Here is an 18523-nt window from a genome sequence, read left to right on the forward strand (position 1 = left end):
GAGAGAGAGAGAGAGAAAGCCTCCAGGTCCAGGACTTGAACCGTGGTTGACCATGTGGGAGGCCAGTACCCTTAACCACTATACCACCTGCTGGTCCAATTAATAATGCAGTTTTTAAAAATTGAATTGTAGGGACTAGCAGTTAGCGTCATGGCTATGTCGCTGGACTCCCACGTAGTCCAACCGCAGTTCGAGTCCCGGGCCCGGTGGCTTAAACTCACGCTGGGCGCGTGTGCATGCGTGCCCAAGATTCCAAGAGGAGAATGGAGGAGAAGAGATTGCGGCGTGGCCATCCCCCCTGGGGGGTGATTTCTTGCTTTCTGTTTCTCTGTCTCTGTCTGTCTGTCTGGTGAGTGCATGTGCCCTATAGCAAAAAACCTCTCCAAAAAAAAAAAAAAATGTGGCCCTTATCAAGGCTTTTTTAGAGGTAGGTGAATTGTGAATTTCTAAAAGGTGCCATCCTTCAGAATGGTCTCCAGACTCAGTAGTATGCTTACTCTCACTAAATGGACTGCTTAACTTGTGAATGTTTTAAGTAATTCGTATTTGGATTTGTGGTAGTTTAGAGTAGTGTCCCAAACCTAGCTTATCAGAATCTCTTTGGATGCTTAGATAATCATTTTTAAATTTTTAAAATCAATTTAAAAAAGTTGGCTATATGTTCATGTGATATAAAATGGTATACTGTGAAAAATCTCACTTGCGTTACTGCTCCCTGGCCACCTACTTCCCTTCTTCATAGGTAACTAATCTTATTTCTTCCAGAGATATTCATTCATGTACCAATATTTATTTAGTCAGAATACAAATTATTGAATATCGTTGTTGGAAATTTCTGATTTAGTTCATTTGTGTAGGGCATGGGAACATATATTTAAAAATATTCCCCAGCAATTTTGGTACTCAGCTGGATTAGCCTGTTACTTTACACAGTACAAATTACTTCTGCATGTGGCATGTTACCTGTCTGTTAAGATAACTTCATGAAACAGGTATGGTGACCACCATTTTTTTGCAGAATTGGAAATACAAGAGCAGGGCATGTTAAATAACTCACCTAAGGTTAAACAGTGGCAGAGCTGGGATTCAAAACCTAGGGCTTGTTATCTAGTTAGGACTAGGCTGGCACCAATTTTGCCCTTTCTTCCTTTTAAGAATTATTTATTTAATTTTATTTATTATTATTTAAAAAATCTGCTACAGGGCACTTGCACTCATCAGAGAGAGAGAGACAAAGACAGACAGAAAACCACCAGGTTCAGGAGTCAAGCTGTAGTTGGCCATATGGGAGTCCATTGCCCCAACCACTGTACCACCTGCTGGCACCCAATTTTGCCTTTTTATGAAAGCTACTATGCTGATGATTGGCAAAACCAAACTAACAGATTTTAATATATGTATTTATATTCAGTTATTGCTATTTTGTACAACATTATATTTTAGGATATTTTATTGCATTAGTTGCCATTAGAGGATATCTAGTGATCAAACTTTTTGTAATTTTAAAGTACTGTGGCTGCCAGTTAAGATTCCTATCAGTGTGAGGCACTTAGCAGGCAGGCTGCGCATAGGTAGGCTTTTGTTGCTGTTTTATTTCTCTTTGCTTCTAGCTACCTTTTGGTCCTTTCAACTGGGTAAGGGGGGCAGGGGAGGAGAAAGATCTGTTAAGTGAAGAACTGTCCTTTAAGTGGAGGGGACTAGAGAGTATCCCATGACCAATAAAGAACTGAGTTATTATTTGGTTAACTCTTTTGGGGGCAGATCCTCAGTGTTTTAGAAATTCCTCATCCTACTGTAGCACCATTTGAATAAGGGTGCAGGCTTCAGGGGGACTGTTTTGTAACACAGTGTTCCTTTGGTGTGGTGTTTTGTTTGTTTTTCCTTTTTCCTTAAAAGTCTTGTGCAATCACTAGAGAGAGACATGGGTCGGGGGAGAAGGTGAGAAATCACTCTTTAGGGGGGATGACAGTTCCCGGTCCTTTCTGTGTTCTCCTGTTGGGATTTGGGGTATGCATGCACACACACTCAGCGTGATTCTTAAACCCCACCTGGTGTGGGACTTAAACCATGCCATCCACCATGTGGGATCCAGCTGCCTCAACCTTCACACAACCAGCTGGCCCATTTTTTGTGTATTTTAAAAACCTGGTCTCATAATATTGGTCATGTAACATCTAGATATTTTTAAAAAGTCACTACCATTTTGAGGCAGTGTAGATTTTGGAGCTAAGACATATATGGTCATTGTTCATCTACACACTCACCAGTAAGGTCCTGGGGATTTACTAGGTTGTTGGAAAAGTCATGATGTATTTTTCCATACAAAAATGTGTCGTAACTTTACCAACAACCCAACAGAAATTAATGAAACCTGGGTCTAACACCTTCATAGAGTTTCTTGGACTGAGGAGACAAATGTTTCATCAAACACTTCATTGTATTGTAAGAAATGCTGTGCAGGAAGTATGCACTAGTTACATTGGAATTCAGAGAAATGCCTGGTTTAGCCCTGAGTGAAGGGTAAGTTAAAGCTTCCCTTTTGATTTTCCAGCCGGCCTGGAGGGACTAGTACTAGAAATGCAGAAGGCAGTAGGGATATAGTTATTCTGAATGAAAGGGATAGGTGTATACAAAAAAATTAGACAGTCGTTTGTGAGTTTAATTTAGATAGGGAATTGTGAGTATATAGGGGTATTTGGTTTATAGAAAACTCTTGAAAAAATGAGAGTTGAATTAGATATACATAGGACAGAAGAAATCTCACTCAGTGAGATAAAAATTCATGCACAACAAACAGTTATAGCGAGTGCATTTGCAGTTTCCATTTCTAAAATTCCCAGACTTAGCTGTCATTCCCTGGATCCTTAGATTCCTACCGGATCTCAAGATTCAAATTGAACTATTTAGTTTGGCGACCTGTTCTAGCTAGAACTTGGCAGATTTGAGGCAACAGTATAGCAAGCTGTCCAAGAATGAGAGAGATAGTTCAATAATATTGATAATGGCTGCCATTTATTGAGCATTTAAGTTCTTGACTCTTTCCAAGGTACATTACAGAATCATCTTTAATCTTTATAGCAATGCTCTCAGACAAGTGGCTTTATCTCTGTTTAACAGATTATTCTCCATTTAACATTTAAAGTAAACTTGCCCAAAGTTACATAGCCAGTGAGTAGTAGGGAGGGAATTGAAGCCAGGCAGGCCTGTCTGATGGCAAAGCACACTTCCCCACTCCACCAGGCTGCTCCTCACAGGAGGGTAAGGTGTGGTTCCTGGGGCCAGTGATGGGAGCTCAAGTTGTGAAGTGGCTATTCCACAGACAGTAAAACTGCTGTTTCATCTTTGATGGTAGGAAAAGGGTTGATGGTAGGAAAAGGGCGACAGGGCTGGCCCTGTAGTGCAGTGGCTAAGTGCTGTGCATTGGGAGCTGGATTCCACCTGGTTTGAATCATAGCCTCAGCAGCTTGAACATGCTTGGTGATGGGGCATGTGTGCCTCAAATCTTGATGGGGTGGAGAAATAGAGGAAAAAGGATTGCTGTGTGAAGCATGGTTCTTGACTTCATAGAGTTTGTTGGACTGAGGAGACAAATGTTTCATCAAACATGACCACACCTCATGGGGGGGGGTTCTCTCTGGGGTGAGCACTTATGCCCTCATTTATTAAAAAAAGAAAAAGGACAGGAGCCTTTTAACCTCCTGGAGGTTAAGGAGGGTAGATCCCACATGGCCTACTTTAAGGACAGAGTCCTGGACCTGGTGACTTGACAGTCATCTTGAGCGAATGTGTGAGCCCAAAATCCTAAGGGGAACGGAGGAGAGGGAATTGCGGTATGGCCCGCCCTGGCGAGTCTACATGCCTGAAAGCAAAACAGAACAAAAGGGCAAAAAGGAACCATCTCAGGGTAGTTCTTGTTTATAAAAGCGCTCTCATCTCATCTCATCACTATCATTGGTCAGGAATATAACCTCCTAATCATCTTGTTTCTGTGGTAAAATCGGATTTCATTCCAGGTATTTTATTTTATAGCTCTATCTCAAGGAGTGAATAGTTTGCCAAATGGCAGTGTTTATACTGTGAAGTACATCAGTCATCTCATGAGACATTTGATTTGTATGTAGAGTTAAAATTGGGTTTGTAACAATTTGAATACATTATCTGCTTTTGGCAGATGCTTTAATGAATGAAGTTGCAAGTATTCAGAATGTAGATATGGCCTGAGGGCAAAGAAAGCTAAGTAATTTTCTCCTAAAATTTTGGCTGGGTAATACCCTATTTTGGACAGGAGTTCTAAAGAAGTCTTCCTTTCCTGTGTGTTAATACAGTTTGATTCTTCTATGTATGTATGTTCATATAGTTAGAAAAATGAAATTAGATAAGACAGAAGTACTTACAAAATTATCAATAATTTATAAAAGTCATATCTTGTCTTTTACTACCAAATTTCTTTTTGTTCATTTGACATGTGCATTCTTTCCACTTTCCAGTTTTGAGTGGAGCTGAAAATAACATGGTTAACTTTGTTTTAGAGGAAAATGACTCATTATTTTTTTATGTGTGTGTTCAGCATTTAGTTTCTCAGAGATGTGTTTATCTTGAAAATGGCACAGTAGTTTAGGATTTTGGTCTCCTTTTCACTTTCTTAGGAAAAATGTTGCTTATGATATTGTACATGGATTTCTTTTTTCTTAGAGATTTTTGCTACAGTGAGCGTACTCTCATGAGAGAGACAGAAAGCTAAAAATCACACATGCGCATGCACCCACGTGCCTGGTGAGAGTTTTAAGCCTTTGGGTCCGGGACTCAAACTGCAACTGACTATGTGGGAATCCAGCAATGTAACCATTATGCCATTGGTTGGCCCCTGTATAGGGATTTCTCTCTTCTTTTGGTGAGGTTTTTGCTACAGGGCACATGCGCTCACCAGAAAGATAGAGATAGAGAGACAAAAAAGTGAGAAATCACCCCTTGGGGGGATGACCATGCTGCAATCCCTTCTCCATTCTCCTCTCAGGATCTTGGGCATGCACACATACGCGCTTGGCCTGAGTTTAAGCCATTGGGTCTGGAACTCGAACCTCAGTCGACTACATGGGAGTCCAGCGACATAGCCATTACGCCAACTGCTGGTCCCTGTACAGGGATTTCTAATCAGAATATTGTCCAGGTTAGGAAAGGAAATTATTTGCGGGTGTAATTAATTTTTCTCTATCATAGTTTACAGAACATATGTAACATCAGTTTTATCATTTAATTTATAGAAATATTTTTAAAAGAATTCTTTAATTTTGTTTATTAATTTATTTTAATTTGTCCAGAGAGAGAGAGAGGGAAATGAGAAAGCAAGCCACCGGGTCTGAGACTTGAACTGTGGTCGACCATGTGGGAGTGTCCAGCACCTTAACCACCTCGTCACCTGCTGGCCCCTATTGAAATCTTCTTAATCCACTAAAAACCCTCTTAGAGGAACTCATTAAAAGAAGTTCACATTTATGATCAGGTGATGTGGAGGTTAAGGAGCTGGATCTCACATGGCTGTCAGAGTGCTTCGTGTCCCTTCTCTACCCAGGGGCTTGAAAAATCACACCGGGCATGTGTGCTTAATGCCTGAAATCTTGAAAGGAGAATGGAGGAGAAGGGATTGTGGTGTGGCCATCTCCCTCCCCCACCTAGTCTCTTTAGTGAGTACACGTGCCCTATAACAAATTAAAGAAAAAGTTCACATTAAAACAAAAATTTATATGAATTTACAATATTTTTTGAGGTCTTTTTCTTTTGGGTCTTGAATGCATCTTGAAAATGAATGTCCTGTGACCAGCAGTTAGTGTAATGGCTGTGTTGCTGAACTCCCATGTAGTCGACTACAGTTTGAGTCCTGGACCTGGCGGCTTAAACTCACGCAAGGCGCATGTGCATGGTGTGCCCAAGATCCTGAGAGGAGAATGGAGGAGAAGGGATTGCGGCGTGGCCATCACCCCTGGGGGGCGATTTCTCGCTTTCTGTGTTTCTATCTCTCTCTGTCTTTCTGGTGAGCACATGTGCCCTGTAGCAAAAACCTCTACAAAAAGAAAGAAAGAAAGAAAAAAAGAATGTCCTGTATCATTTATTGATATTTAGAGTAATGAACTGTCATTTGTCATCTTCATAAGCATTAATAAAGTAAGTGTAAGTCCCACCTGTAACTGGTGATTGAAGAAGCGGACAGATTGTTCCTCTATGGAAGTTATCTTTTGTGTGATTTAGGGCAAATTTAAGAACAAAAGTCATATGTTTGCTATTTGGCAGTTTCCTTTGGATAGGCAATAAAGTGAGAAAAGTTAATACCACTATTTTGGAAGCTGTGAAGCCAAATTTAAAGAAATAAAATGTGGTTAATGTCTATGACTGAACAAAGACGTATTAGGAACTTGTCTACAGTTAGAGATCTGAAATGTAAAAAAAATTCTTTGCCAGAGGGCACGTGTGCTTATGAGAGAGAAAATGAGAAAGGTTATGATCTTGCCACAGCCCCTTCAATATTTCTCACTCTTTTGGGATTTTTGATGTATACACACAGGTGCTTTGTGTGTTTTTCAAGCTTCTGGGTCTGGGATGCAAACCCTGCAGTTGGCCGTATGTAATCTAGCCTTCTTAGCCACCACACCACCAGCTGGCCAAGGAGATCTGAGGTTTTTTTCTCTTTTTTAGGTTTTTGCTTTTGGGCACATTTGCTCTCCAGAGAGATAGAGATAAGAGAAGGAAAGTGAGAAGTCACCCCCAAGAGGAAATGGCCATGCTGCATTTCCTTCTCCTTTACGTTCCTCCTGAGGTTTTGGGCGTGCATGCATACTTGCCTTGCCTGAGTTTGAAGCCACTAGGTCCAGGACTGGAACCACAGTTGCCCATGTGGGAGTCCAGCACCTTAACCACCACAGCACCTGCGGACCTGCATATCTGAGTTTTAAGAATGAGATCAGATTACTCTTTACCAAGGAAATACCCTTTATTCAGTGAATGGAGGAGTAATCTTGAAACCCAGATGTCTGTAAGTATTAGGCAGCTAAGGGTATCTGTAGTCAACACTAAGAAGATAACTTAGTTCCTAGATCTCTTTTCTTTTTTAGAGGTTTTTGATATAGGGCATGTGCACTCACCAGAGAGAAAATGAGAAATCACCCCGTCCCCCCTTCAGGGGGGATGGCCACACACCGCAGTCCCTCCTCCTCCATTCTCCTCTTGGGATCTTGGGCACACATACACACATGCCCAGCATATGTTTAAGCCACTGGATCCAGGACTTGAACTGCAGTTGACTACATGGGAGTCCAGCAATGTAATCATTACACCATCTGCTGGTCCCATTGTCCAGCCAAGAAGCTTTTCTAAAAGGTACATCTGTAGACTGGCAGTTGCTCAGATCTCTTTAGGTCCCTTATGTTAGTAACTTTTGTATACAAATGTTACAGAGATTCTTCTGAATCCTTGCCTCTACTGCCTGTCCCCTCCCCTGATGAAAATCACTGGCAAGTGAATGGTAAATATGTAGTGCCTCATAGGAATTTAATACTGCCAGGGCCATTTTGCTAGGTTGGTATGCCATTATATATCTAAACAGAATCATGCGTTGGGTAGGTGATTTATTCATAGCATGGTTAGACCAGTGAAGGGGGTGGTTTATTTTTTGCTATAGGGTATGCATGCTTGCCAGAATTAGGGAAGGTGAGATATCATCTCCCAGAGGGGATGGCCATGCCACAGTCCCTTCATCTCTATTCTCTTCTTGGGATTTTGGGCACACATGCATATGTTCTGGTGTGCCCTTCAAGCCACTGGGTCTACCATGCCACTTCCTGGCCTACAGACTAGTGGATTTTAGGGTTAACACATAAGAAAAGTTCATTGGTAGGATTTCAGGTTTTACACTGCAACCAACCTCTTTTGTTTTGCTTTTACATTTTGTCAGAGGGTGTGTGTGAGAGAGAGAGAGAGAGAAAGAGAGAGAGAAAGCGCGCGCGCGCTTGCAAGAGCTCAGCTCCCCATTAGGGTGTAGTCACACCACAGTCTCTTCTTTGCTTCTCCATCCTATTGGGATTTTGAGCATATATACACATGTGCAAGAGTGTCTGTCAAGCTGCCAGGTCTGTGACTTGAACCTCGTGATTGGCCAAATGGGATCCAGCTCCTGCTGCTACCAGGCCATGGCCTGGCTCTACAGCCAACCTTGAGGAAAATATGACTTGTTGAGTTTTGGTATAGTAACAAGGAATATCCATAGTTTGAAAAGTACTTTATAAATACACAGCTAGGAGATTATTTTGGTTGATAGGTGTGGCTGTTTTATTAAAAATGAACAATTATGGATTTTTTTCCCCAGCATTGATTTAATATTTAATATTAGTTACTTTAATGGTTAGAATAAAGTATGTACAGCAGTTTTCAGAATGTGATCTACAGACCCTGGGGATCCTTAAGACTCTTACAGGGGCTCTGAGGCCAAAAGTATCTTCAGAATAATACGGGGACCATATTTGTCATTTTCAGTGTTTTGACATTTGTGCTGTGGTTTAAAAGCAGTGGTAGATAAAATAATTGGCTTTTTAGCAGAAAGCAAAAGCATATTACCAAACTGAACTTGAAGTTATGATATTCTTTATTATACTTGAGGGAGAAAAAGACAGTTTGGCTTAAGGGTGTCTTTGATGAAGCAGTAAATATTATTATTAAATTCTTATTTTTGAGTATTGATCAATTTAATATGCTATACGACAAAATGAGGAGAACTTTGATTGTCTCAGACCAGTCCCAGAGCCCAGTAGTTAAGGGAGCTGGATCCCATATGGCTGACCATGTAGGGCTTGAAAAACACACTGGGTGTGGTGACTGAGGCACTACATTCCCACGTGGCTGACCATGGCTGGAGTCTTGGGGACCTGACAGCTTAAAAATCATGCCAGACGTGTCTGTGCATGTGCCCCAAATCCCAGGAGGAAAATGGAGGAGAAGGGATTCTCAAGCTGCTAGATCTGGGACTTGAACCACAGTCATGCATGTGGAAGTCCAGCGCCTTGAACCACCATGCCACCTGCTAGCCCCACCTTAATAATTTCTAAGAGTGTGAAATCCTGAGATCAGAAAGTCTGAGAATCATTTCAGTACATTCTGAGGGAAAGGGAAGTGATGCTATTGAGAAGATTTTGTTAGAGTGTTATGTGCATTTTCCACCCCACCACCAGAGGTTCTGATTTACTTTTAGAGGAAAATCCTCCTCTAGGAGATACTAATATATATATATATATATATATATATATATATATATAAATAAATAAATAAAATTTCTCTTTTCTTGGAGTCTGAAATGTTTGTTTTGTTTCTGGTAACAGTTTTAGTTTCTGTTTGGCCTTTATAATATTTCACATTGGTTCTTTAATGTTAAACTTGGAAAGTTTCTGTGGCCAGATGTGATATGAGAAGAATCAAATACAAAATGAGGGGCTTTAAAAAGAGCTAAGTTTATACTTACTAGAATTATGACTGCCTTGCCTTTTCTGGGTGAAAATGTACTGTATGTGGTGATGCCCCCCACCTCCTGTGTGTTTTGTCAAAGTAATGATAATTGTTTATCTCATTATTTACCTATCCTCCCCTTCTCCTGTTTACTGTTTGATGAAATCCAGAGTTGGAACACTAATGATCAGGGTTAAATTCATAAACACAAAATGGATTTCAAAAAATATGCCTAAATATGAAATGTCTCAAATTAAAATTTCAAACATATAATGAATGAGTTTTTATAATCACAGAGATGAAGAGAATCATAGTTGATGTGTTGGCATTTCTTGCTTGAGTTGAACAACCCAGAATGCTGGTGGTGGTGTCTCTTCATAGCAGCTTGACTCCCATCTCTCCTTAGCTTCTGTGTGTGTGAGAGACAGGCAGAGATTGGAATCTACCTGAGGTGTGGATGCTACTCTGTCCTATAGGGCTAATGCCCTAGGAATAATCCTTGGGGGTCTCCTCTGTCAAGTCCAGCCCCATCATCAAGATGCCTTTTAATAGTGGAAAATTTTTAGTTTGTTTTTCTTTTAAAAATATTTGCTAGAAGGTACGTGCACTTACCAGAAAGAGAGAAAATAAGAAAGCACCCTCTATGGGTAATGGTCATGCTTCAATCCTTTCTGCTTCATTCTCCTTTTGGAATTTTGGGCACCACACACACCCCTGGTGTGCTTTTCAAACCACTGGGTTCGGGACCCGAACTGCAGGATTGATTGACCATGTGGGATCCAGCTGCCTTCACCATTCCACTGGCTGACCCACATCTTAATACATTGAAGTCACAATACAGACTGCATAGAAGAAAAGGCGTTTCCCCTTCATGCAGAGACAAATCCATAGTGCAGCATGAGAAGACTACTAGTTGGCTCTATTCATATTATACCAAAGGCCTCCTAAAGGGTCTTTCCCACGAACTTGCCTTTGGTGGTTGGTCTTTGACTTGCTTCAGGATCTGGTGAAAGGAACTTTAGATTGGATATCCTCTGGACTAAATTGAATAAACCAGCTCTAGGCTCTCAGTTTGGAGTAGAGTAGGGGACCTACTAGACTGCCAGGACAAGTAAATGACTATCTCAAAATGTCCTCTATAACTTTGCCCGAAGTACAGCCTTTCCCCCCCAATTACTGAGGCTGTTAGGAATGACCAGCCTAACTGGTTTGACTGTATTGATAACAAGTGAGAACGTGAAACAGTTGACATGTGAAGATGCAATTCAGAGATGGCAGTGTAGTTTATAGTATGGTGCAAATAATTGTGTAAAGGAGCAATGTGAAAGTTGAGGACTGACTGCCCATACATCGGAAAGTGCATGATTTAGTGGAAAGACCATGTTCTATGTTGGAGATGGGTTGTACACCTGTGTCTACCATCTATCTAGTAACACAGTTCTCTGGTTGCTTTAAAATAAAAAGCAATGCATCAATGTAATATAAACAAGATCATGGTAATAATTTAAAAATTATAAAAAAGAACAATAAAAAAAGGCAATGCAGTTTCATGGCTCCTTTTAGGCTTTAAGGTTTAGAGGGTTTGCCTTTAGAGAAAGGCTATCATAGAAATAGTCCTGCAGTATTTCTTTTTGAGCCAGAATGTATCAGTGCATAGGTAATACAGTGTATTGCATTTGTGTCTTGGTGGTACCTGCCTGAGAAGTGAGGTTTAAAGGACCAGCTGATGGTGAAAATGGTTGTCGCTTGACTACCATGTAGTTCACTGTGGTTCAAATCCCAGACCTGACAGCTCAAAACTCATGTTGGTGCATGTGCGTGCGTGCCCAAAATCCTGAGAGGAGAATGGAGGAGAAGGGATTGTGGCGTGGCCATCTCCCTACCCCGCCCCAGGAGATTTTTCGGTTTCTGTGTCTTCTGCTATATGTACCCTATAGCAAAATCTCTCTTAAAAAAAAAGTGAGATTTAAGACATTTTTCTATGAGTCAATAATTTTACAGGTAACCTTTACTAACTGTTGTCTGTGCTTCTTTGTTTGGATTACTAAATTCTTCATACCAGTTATAAGAATTATATGGGTGACTATCCTAAAAGAAATCTGTATATTCACACTGTTATTGATTGTTATTTTTCATTAATTTTTTTCTTTCTTTTAAGATTTTTGCCATAGGGCACGACTGCTTGCTGGAGATAAGAGACAGAGACAGTGAGAGGGAAAATGAGAAATCACCTCCTGGTGGGATGGCTATGCTATTATCCCTTTTCCATTCTCCTCCTGGGATTTTCGGCACTCACGCACATGTGCTTGGCAAGATTTTCAAGCTACTAGGTCCCGAACAAGAACCATGATTGGCCATTTGGGAGTCCATTGCCACAACCACTATGCCACCTGCTAGTCCATTCTTGATTGTTACTCATTTTAATTTTTTGGTGGAATACTTGGGGAGTTAGTTTTGTTAAGATTAATATTGAGGAATCTCTCCTGCCTTTGAAGTAGATTGTATACAATTATCAATTAACTTTGAAAATTTTTCTCTGTTGGAACTGTGTCCAAGAAGTATCGGGGAAAGACTTTGCAGGGTTTTTCTTGTTTTAGCTTAGAGTTTGTGAAGGCAGTTCAGACAGAAACACAAATGACAAGAATATAAAGAGATAGTAAATGTCCTAAGTGAGAGAGGAATTGTGGAATTGTAGGAAGAAAATTAGGACAATGAGAGAGTTATGAAGAGGCAGTATTTGAACTGCGTCTGAAATGAATAGGAATGAGACTAGAGGAAATGTTCTGTGCAAAGCAGGCCACTTTCCACCATTAAGGTGATGGTCGATGAGCGTGAAACATGCTTAGGTAGCTACGCCTTGTCTTACAGTTCCAGATATGTGGAAGTCATCACTTTGTAGAGGGTGGATATCTCTCCGTCCTTCAAACTTGAAGCATTTTGGAGATTTAGGTATTCTGCAATTTTGTTTATTGTTTGTTTTAGAAAGTCAATAAAGATCCATCAGCTTTAATCCGGTTTGGTGGTATGTGGGTAAACATGTTGTGGCACGGGCTAGGCTGAGAATTACAAAATTGAAGAACCTGTACCAAGTGCTATTGCCACTTGTGGATTAGTGGGAAGTTGAATTATTATTAACGATGGGGAAAATGACACTAAAATTATAGTTGATGCTCCTAGGGATTAGGAGCATCGACTCTCTTCCCAGTCAAAACCTGCATATAACTTTTTACAGGTTTATTTAATTTTATTTATTATTATTATTAATTTTTAAATTTGCTCTAGGGCGTGTGCACGGGGAGGGGGGTGGGGGAGAAGGGAGGAAGGGAGAAGTGTGAGCACAGGAAAGCAAGAAAGCCAGTTGCAACCATGGTTGACCATATAGGGTTCAAGAGCCTTAACCACTACACCACTAGCTGGCCATGCATACAACTTTTTGACTACTTAAACACTTAACAATAGTCTACTGTTGCCTGTGAACCTTACTGACAATACACAATGTGTATTTTGTATATGTATTATATACTAAATTCTTACAATAAAGTAAACTAAAGAGTAGAAAATGCATGTAAAAGAATTGTAATAAATTTTCCAATATATTTACTGAAAAAAAAAATTGCATAGTAAGTGGATTGATGCACTTTTTTTTTTTTTAAGAGAGATTTTTGCTAGAGGGTGCATGCACATGCCAGAGAGACAGACAGACACAGAAAGCAAGAAATAACTCCCCAGGGAGATGGTCACGCCACAATCCCTTCTCCTCTTGGGATTTTGGGCATGCATGCACATGTGCCTGACGTGAGTTTAAGCCACTGGGTCTGGACTCAAACTGCTGTCGACTATGTGGGAGTCCAGTGACATAACCATTATGCCATCTGCTTGTAACTGGATCGATGCATTTCAAACCTCTATTATTTAAGGTTTGGCTGTACAGGGGATTTTTAAGAATAGCAGTGAAATTCATTAACTTCTAGCTAGTTTCTTTTTCTTTTTCTTTTTTTTTTTTTGGTCTATTAACATCAGTTTGTTGTTTCCTTACATTGGGTCTCTAAAAAAGAAATCCAGTCTCTGGATCTGTAAAGTGATCTTTAAATTTAAAGGCATAAAGTAGGTTGTTTAATCAGAATATAGAAAAAATCTTTGGTGTAGGAATGGTAAGGTCTGTTAGTGTGTTGCTGACATCCGTGATGTGTTACAACCATCTCAAAGCTTGCTGGGTCTGACCTTGAATATGATTAAATGCTGAGTTACGAGGGTACTCTGTAATGTTATACTGTACTCTTAAAATGGTTTTCATCATAACCACATGTAATGATTTATTCGGAATTGGAGTTTTTGAGCTGTATGTGATTTTCCTTTTACTTTAAAGGAAGGAAAACTTGTTTATGTCTGAGAGGACATATAGTTAACAACTAGCATAAGTTTTTTGGTGAAGATTTTTAAGGAACATATGTGTCTAGAACTTACATAGTGACATTCAGTAACTTAGTAAATTTAAATGAATGCTATCATTGGCCTGTAGTGATTCTGTGATTTACATGTCTTCTGAGGACTCTGTAATATAAAAGAGAGCCAAATACTTCTTAAATATAGTTTATTTACTTGGTGGATTTCTTTGTCACTGTTGCCTGGATCTATGTAAACTAATTTGTAGGAGATTCAGTCATGATACCTGTCTTGAGATTTGGAAGAATGATGCATTTTGGATGGATTTTTGTATTAAATTTAAGAATTTAAAATTTTTTTGATATTTTGGGGAAACATTTTAAATGTCCATGTGAAAAAAATCCATTTGTGTAAGTTTCTGGTGCATAAGATAGGATTAAATACAATTCTAGGTGCTAATTTTCTTATAAACATTACACACATTTATAGTTTATTCCCCACTGATACATTTGCTTTTCTACATTCATAAGAATTTCAGGACTGGAAAAAAAAATAGTTCTTCCTTGGGGCCAGCAGGTGGCATAGTGGTTAAGGTGCTAGACTCCCAAATGGCTGACTATGGTTCAAGTTCTGGACCCAGACACTTGAAACACATTGGGCATATATGTTCATGTGTGTCCAAAATCCTGAGAGGAGAATGGAGGAGAAAGGATTGCAGTATGGCCATCCCCCAAGAGGGGTAATTTCTCACTTTTTCTCTCTCTGGTGAGTGCACGTGCCTTATAGCAAAAAAATCTCTTACAGAAAGAGTTCTTCATCACATAGATGTGATCCCAATTTGAACTAGTTGGGCTTAGAGTAAAACCTGGATTTCTTGCTGTTCAGTAAATATTTTTTTCCAGTACCAATTGGTGTACATTTCAGATGTGGTTAGGAATCTCACTGTGTGTTTTGAGGTTAGAGAATTAAATTGATGGCACTAACTAGTTGCAATATCTGTTTAGTAGCCAGAATTTGCTGTTGTGTTCTTGAGTTATTTATTTTATTTATTATTAGTAGTATTTTTAAGGTTTGCTATAGGACACATGTGCACACCAGAGAGAGAGAGAGAGAGAAAGAGAGATCGCGTGCGAGTGAGAGCGAGCAAGCAAGAAAGCAAGCCATAAGGTCCGGGACTCAAACCACAGTTGGCCATATGGTGTCCAGTGCCTTAACCACTTGCTGACCCCAGGTTCTTGAGTTATTATTTATTTCTAGCAATATTTTAATGTCAGAGCTTATTTTAGTGATAGAAAAAAATATCGACCTGGAATAATATTTAGAGCTGTGAAAACATTATATCTTTACATGGTAAAATAACTTCTTTAGGTGACAGAGTGCCTAATTTAATTTAGTTGAGTATACACTATTTCATATTAATTCAAGACTATTTTCTTGATGGAAACTGCAAAATTATAATAGGAAATAGAAGTTGCTATCTGTTTTGTTCTGTAGTCCTTTGAGATCTTACCTAAGCATGTTTGATACTCGTTTAGAAATGAGAGATGTTATCCTTTCTTAATAGATAAGTACATTAAGTTTTGAATTTATTTAATTTTATGTAATGAAACCCTTCAAAATTTGAAGGCTTAAATCAATTAGACTTCTGGTTTTTTTCTACTTTATTAAGTTAAATTCTTTACAAATTGCTTCCCAAGTATTTTCATTTTATGATATTCCTCCTATACAAGGGTTCTTCAAAAATTTATGGAAAATATTTATGACAAACTATGCATGACTTTCAGAAGTTTTTTGTACTAAAATAAATTCATACTTTAATTTCATTTTTTTTTTTAACTAACTTTTAGAAGTCCCCCTTGGACATTCAAAAATCTCTCCTGGTATTGATAGCATTTTTAAAAAAATGAGCTTTCCATTGGCCATTGGTTCAATACTAGCTCTATTTTTTTTTTTTTTGTAATATAATCTCTAGCAGTCTGTTTTCTCATCTGCAAAATGTGATTTATGTAATTATTGTTATTGAGGTTGCTAATGGAGTAGTGAAGGAAATTAATTAGAATCTGCCTGTGATCATTTGTATGATAGCAGTTGTATTGTTTACTATTAGAAATCACCAAAATAATGGTAGAAGTACCCATCAGAACTGTTTTGTTTACAAAGGATCTGTACATTTGGCTTATGCATTTCACTTTATTTATTTTTAAAGGTTACGGGAAGTTTCAGAGAAACTGAACAAATATAATTTAAACAGGTAAGAGTGTTAAGATACTTTAAATCTTCAGATAAAGGATATTGTGTGTGTGTGTGTGTGTGTGTGTGTGTGTGTGTGTGTGTGTGCGTGTGTATGTGTAAGTTATTTCATTCACAAAAATGTGCTTATACATGAGAGGGAAGTGGGTGGGAGAGGGAGAAGCACCCTTAACAGGAGCTTATTGACCTGTGATCTCCTTTCCCTAGCCCCTCAGCTTGTCAGAATCTTGGGCACAAATGGGTTGGGTGTTCTCTAACCAGCCTGGGAATCCAAACCTGCACTTAGCCACGTGGTTTCCAGCGCTGCAGTTCAATTCACTACAGGCCGCACTGCCAATTTTTCTTTGAATAGGAAAGAGACTCAATATAGGCAACATTCTAATATGATTAAGATTAATACAATAATGACTAGATTAAAAAAATTTAAATCAAACTATCAAGTTTTGTTTCAGTTGGGCTAATTTAAATTACAGATTCCATCCATACTGATTTTTTAAATCCAAGGGGCTCTGATTATGGGATTATTATGGTCATTGTTTTTTAATCATTGCTTTAAAATATATAAATGTTAATTTTTAAAAAACTGGTTTTTGCCAGCTATTTTTTTATTTTGCTAATAAGATTTTTAAAATCCCTAGGATATATTTATTATTACAAAAATAATTTACTTATATACTTTTTTCTCTTTTTATTCCCAAGCCACCCCCCTTTGAATGTATTGGAACAGGCTACTATTAAACAGTGTGTGGTGGGACCAAATCATGCTGCCTTTCTTCTTGAGGTAAATTATTTACTTTAAGGTAGATAAGTGAAAAACAGTTAAATTGCAGTCACCTTGTTTCTTCCTTTTTACCCAAGGAAAATGATAGCTACCGAGAATTATTATTTTGAAGAATACTCAGTTGTCTTTCCTATTGTATAAATTCTAAGGTATAAAAGTTTAAATGATTTAGTATAATTTATTAAACCTAGTTAAGTCATTTCCTTACTCTGAATTCTGTCAGATTGAGATGTTGTAAATGATTTTCTGCTGATTTCTTAATGTTTGTATATCAGAGCCCCCAAATCAGGTGTGATTACCTCTTGGAAGGGGAAGAGAGTTTATTTGTTATCTTCTGAATCAACAGTGATAGGTTCAGAATCTGTTGAATAAGTTTAAGTTTTAGTGTATTTTTACTATGAGAATTTCTTGCTTTATTTGCTTTTAGGATGGTAGAGTTTGCAGAATTGGATTTTCAGTACAGCCAGACAGATTGGAATTGGGTAAACCTGATAATAATGATGGGTAAGATATTATGTTCTTTCTAATTCATATACGTTTAGCTGCTAGATGGTATTGTATTAAGCTCATGTTTTGATTTTGAAAATAAGAAAGCATTGTATAAAAGTAGGTGCTTAAAATAAACTCGAATAGGTTACTGTAAAGTTTTATTTTAAATCTTATGCAAGCACTGATTTGTAGCCAAACTAACATTAAAAGAGGAGTCAAGGAGCAGCCAGTTACAATGATTAAGGCAGCTGGATCCCACATGGCTGACAGGGCGGTTCAAGTCCTGGGCCCAGATGCTCTCTCTCTCTCCCCCCCTTTAGGGATTTTTATTTAATTAAATTAATTAATTGTTATTTTAACTTGCTGTAGGAAACATGTGCTTACCAGAGAGAGACAGAGAAAGAGAGAAAGGGAAAGTGAGAAAGCAAGCCGCCAGGTTTGGGACTTGAGCTGCAGTCAGCCATGTGGGAGTCCAGCTCCTGAACCACCATGCCACCTGCTGGCCCCCCACCTGCTTTTAAAACATTTGGGTGCATTTGCATGCATACCCCAAATCCAGAGTGCTCTAGTGAGCATGTGTACCCTATAACAAAAAAAGGAAAGATAATTATATAAAAAAGAATGCTAGAGAATTTGTGATATTTTTCAGTTGGTTGCCTCTATGAAAACCATGAATAATTTAAAAATTCAAAGAAAAATGTACTATTTAACATTCAGTGGTATTTAAAACGTGACAACAGTTTCACTTAGGAAAGAATGCTGGATTGTTATTAGGCTAGAAGTTACTAGATTTGCTGTTTGATATGTAGTATGAATTTCAGCGGTGTAATCAGAATCATTAGGTAGATATTTTACCACAGTAAAATCCTAGAGCAGTGAGGCTAGAATTACAGTTTCATTCCTATGCAGTTTGGGACTGTTCTGTGTTATTTTTTCCCTAGGTCAAAGTTAAACAGCAATTCAGGGGCAGGGAGAACGTCCAGGCCTGGTAGGACAAGTGACTCCCCATGGTTTCTCTCAGGTTCTGAGACACTGGGAAGGCTGGCAGGCAACACCTTGGGGTAAGTAGTAGCCAGTGCTGTCACTCTGAGCGATTGTCTCACCACAGAGTGAGGGAACTCTCCTGAACTCTGAGCA

General features: G+C 38.8%; 1 protein-coding gene across 4 annotated transcripts in view; it reads left to right on the forward strand.

Moving 5' to 3' along the window:
* The window catches only part of UBR5 (ubiquitin protein ligase E3 component n-recognin 5), a gene marked incomplete in the record, with an annotated part of 156005 nt that overhangs the window by 30059 nt on the left and 107423 nt on the right, over positions 1 to 18523 (forward strand). For all 4 annotated transcript variants that reach the window (XM_014586650.1, XM_014586652.1, XM_014586651.1 and 1 more), the window contains 4 exon segments: positions 16073 to 16117; positions 16816 to 16897; positions 17325 to 17401; positions 18328 to 18447. In XM_014586650.1, coding sequence (XP_014442136.1) covers positions 16073 to 16117; positions 16816 to 16897; positions 17325 to 17401; positions 18328 to 18447 — 324 coding nt within the window.

Source organism: Tupaia chinensis, unplaced genomic scaffold, assembly GCF_000334495.1.
Source record: "Tupaia chinensis unplaced genomic scaffold, TupChi_1.0 Scaffold000154_1, whole genome shotgun sequence".
NCBI lineage: Eukaryota > Metazoa > Chordata > Mammalia > Scandentia > Tupaiidae > Tupaia > Tupaia belangeri.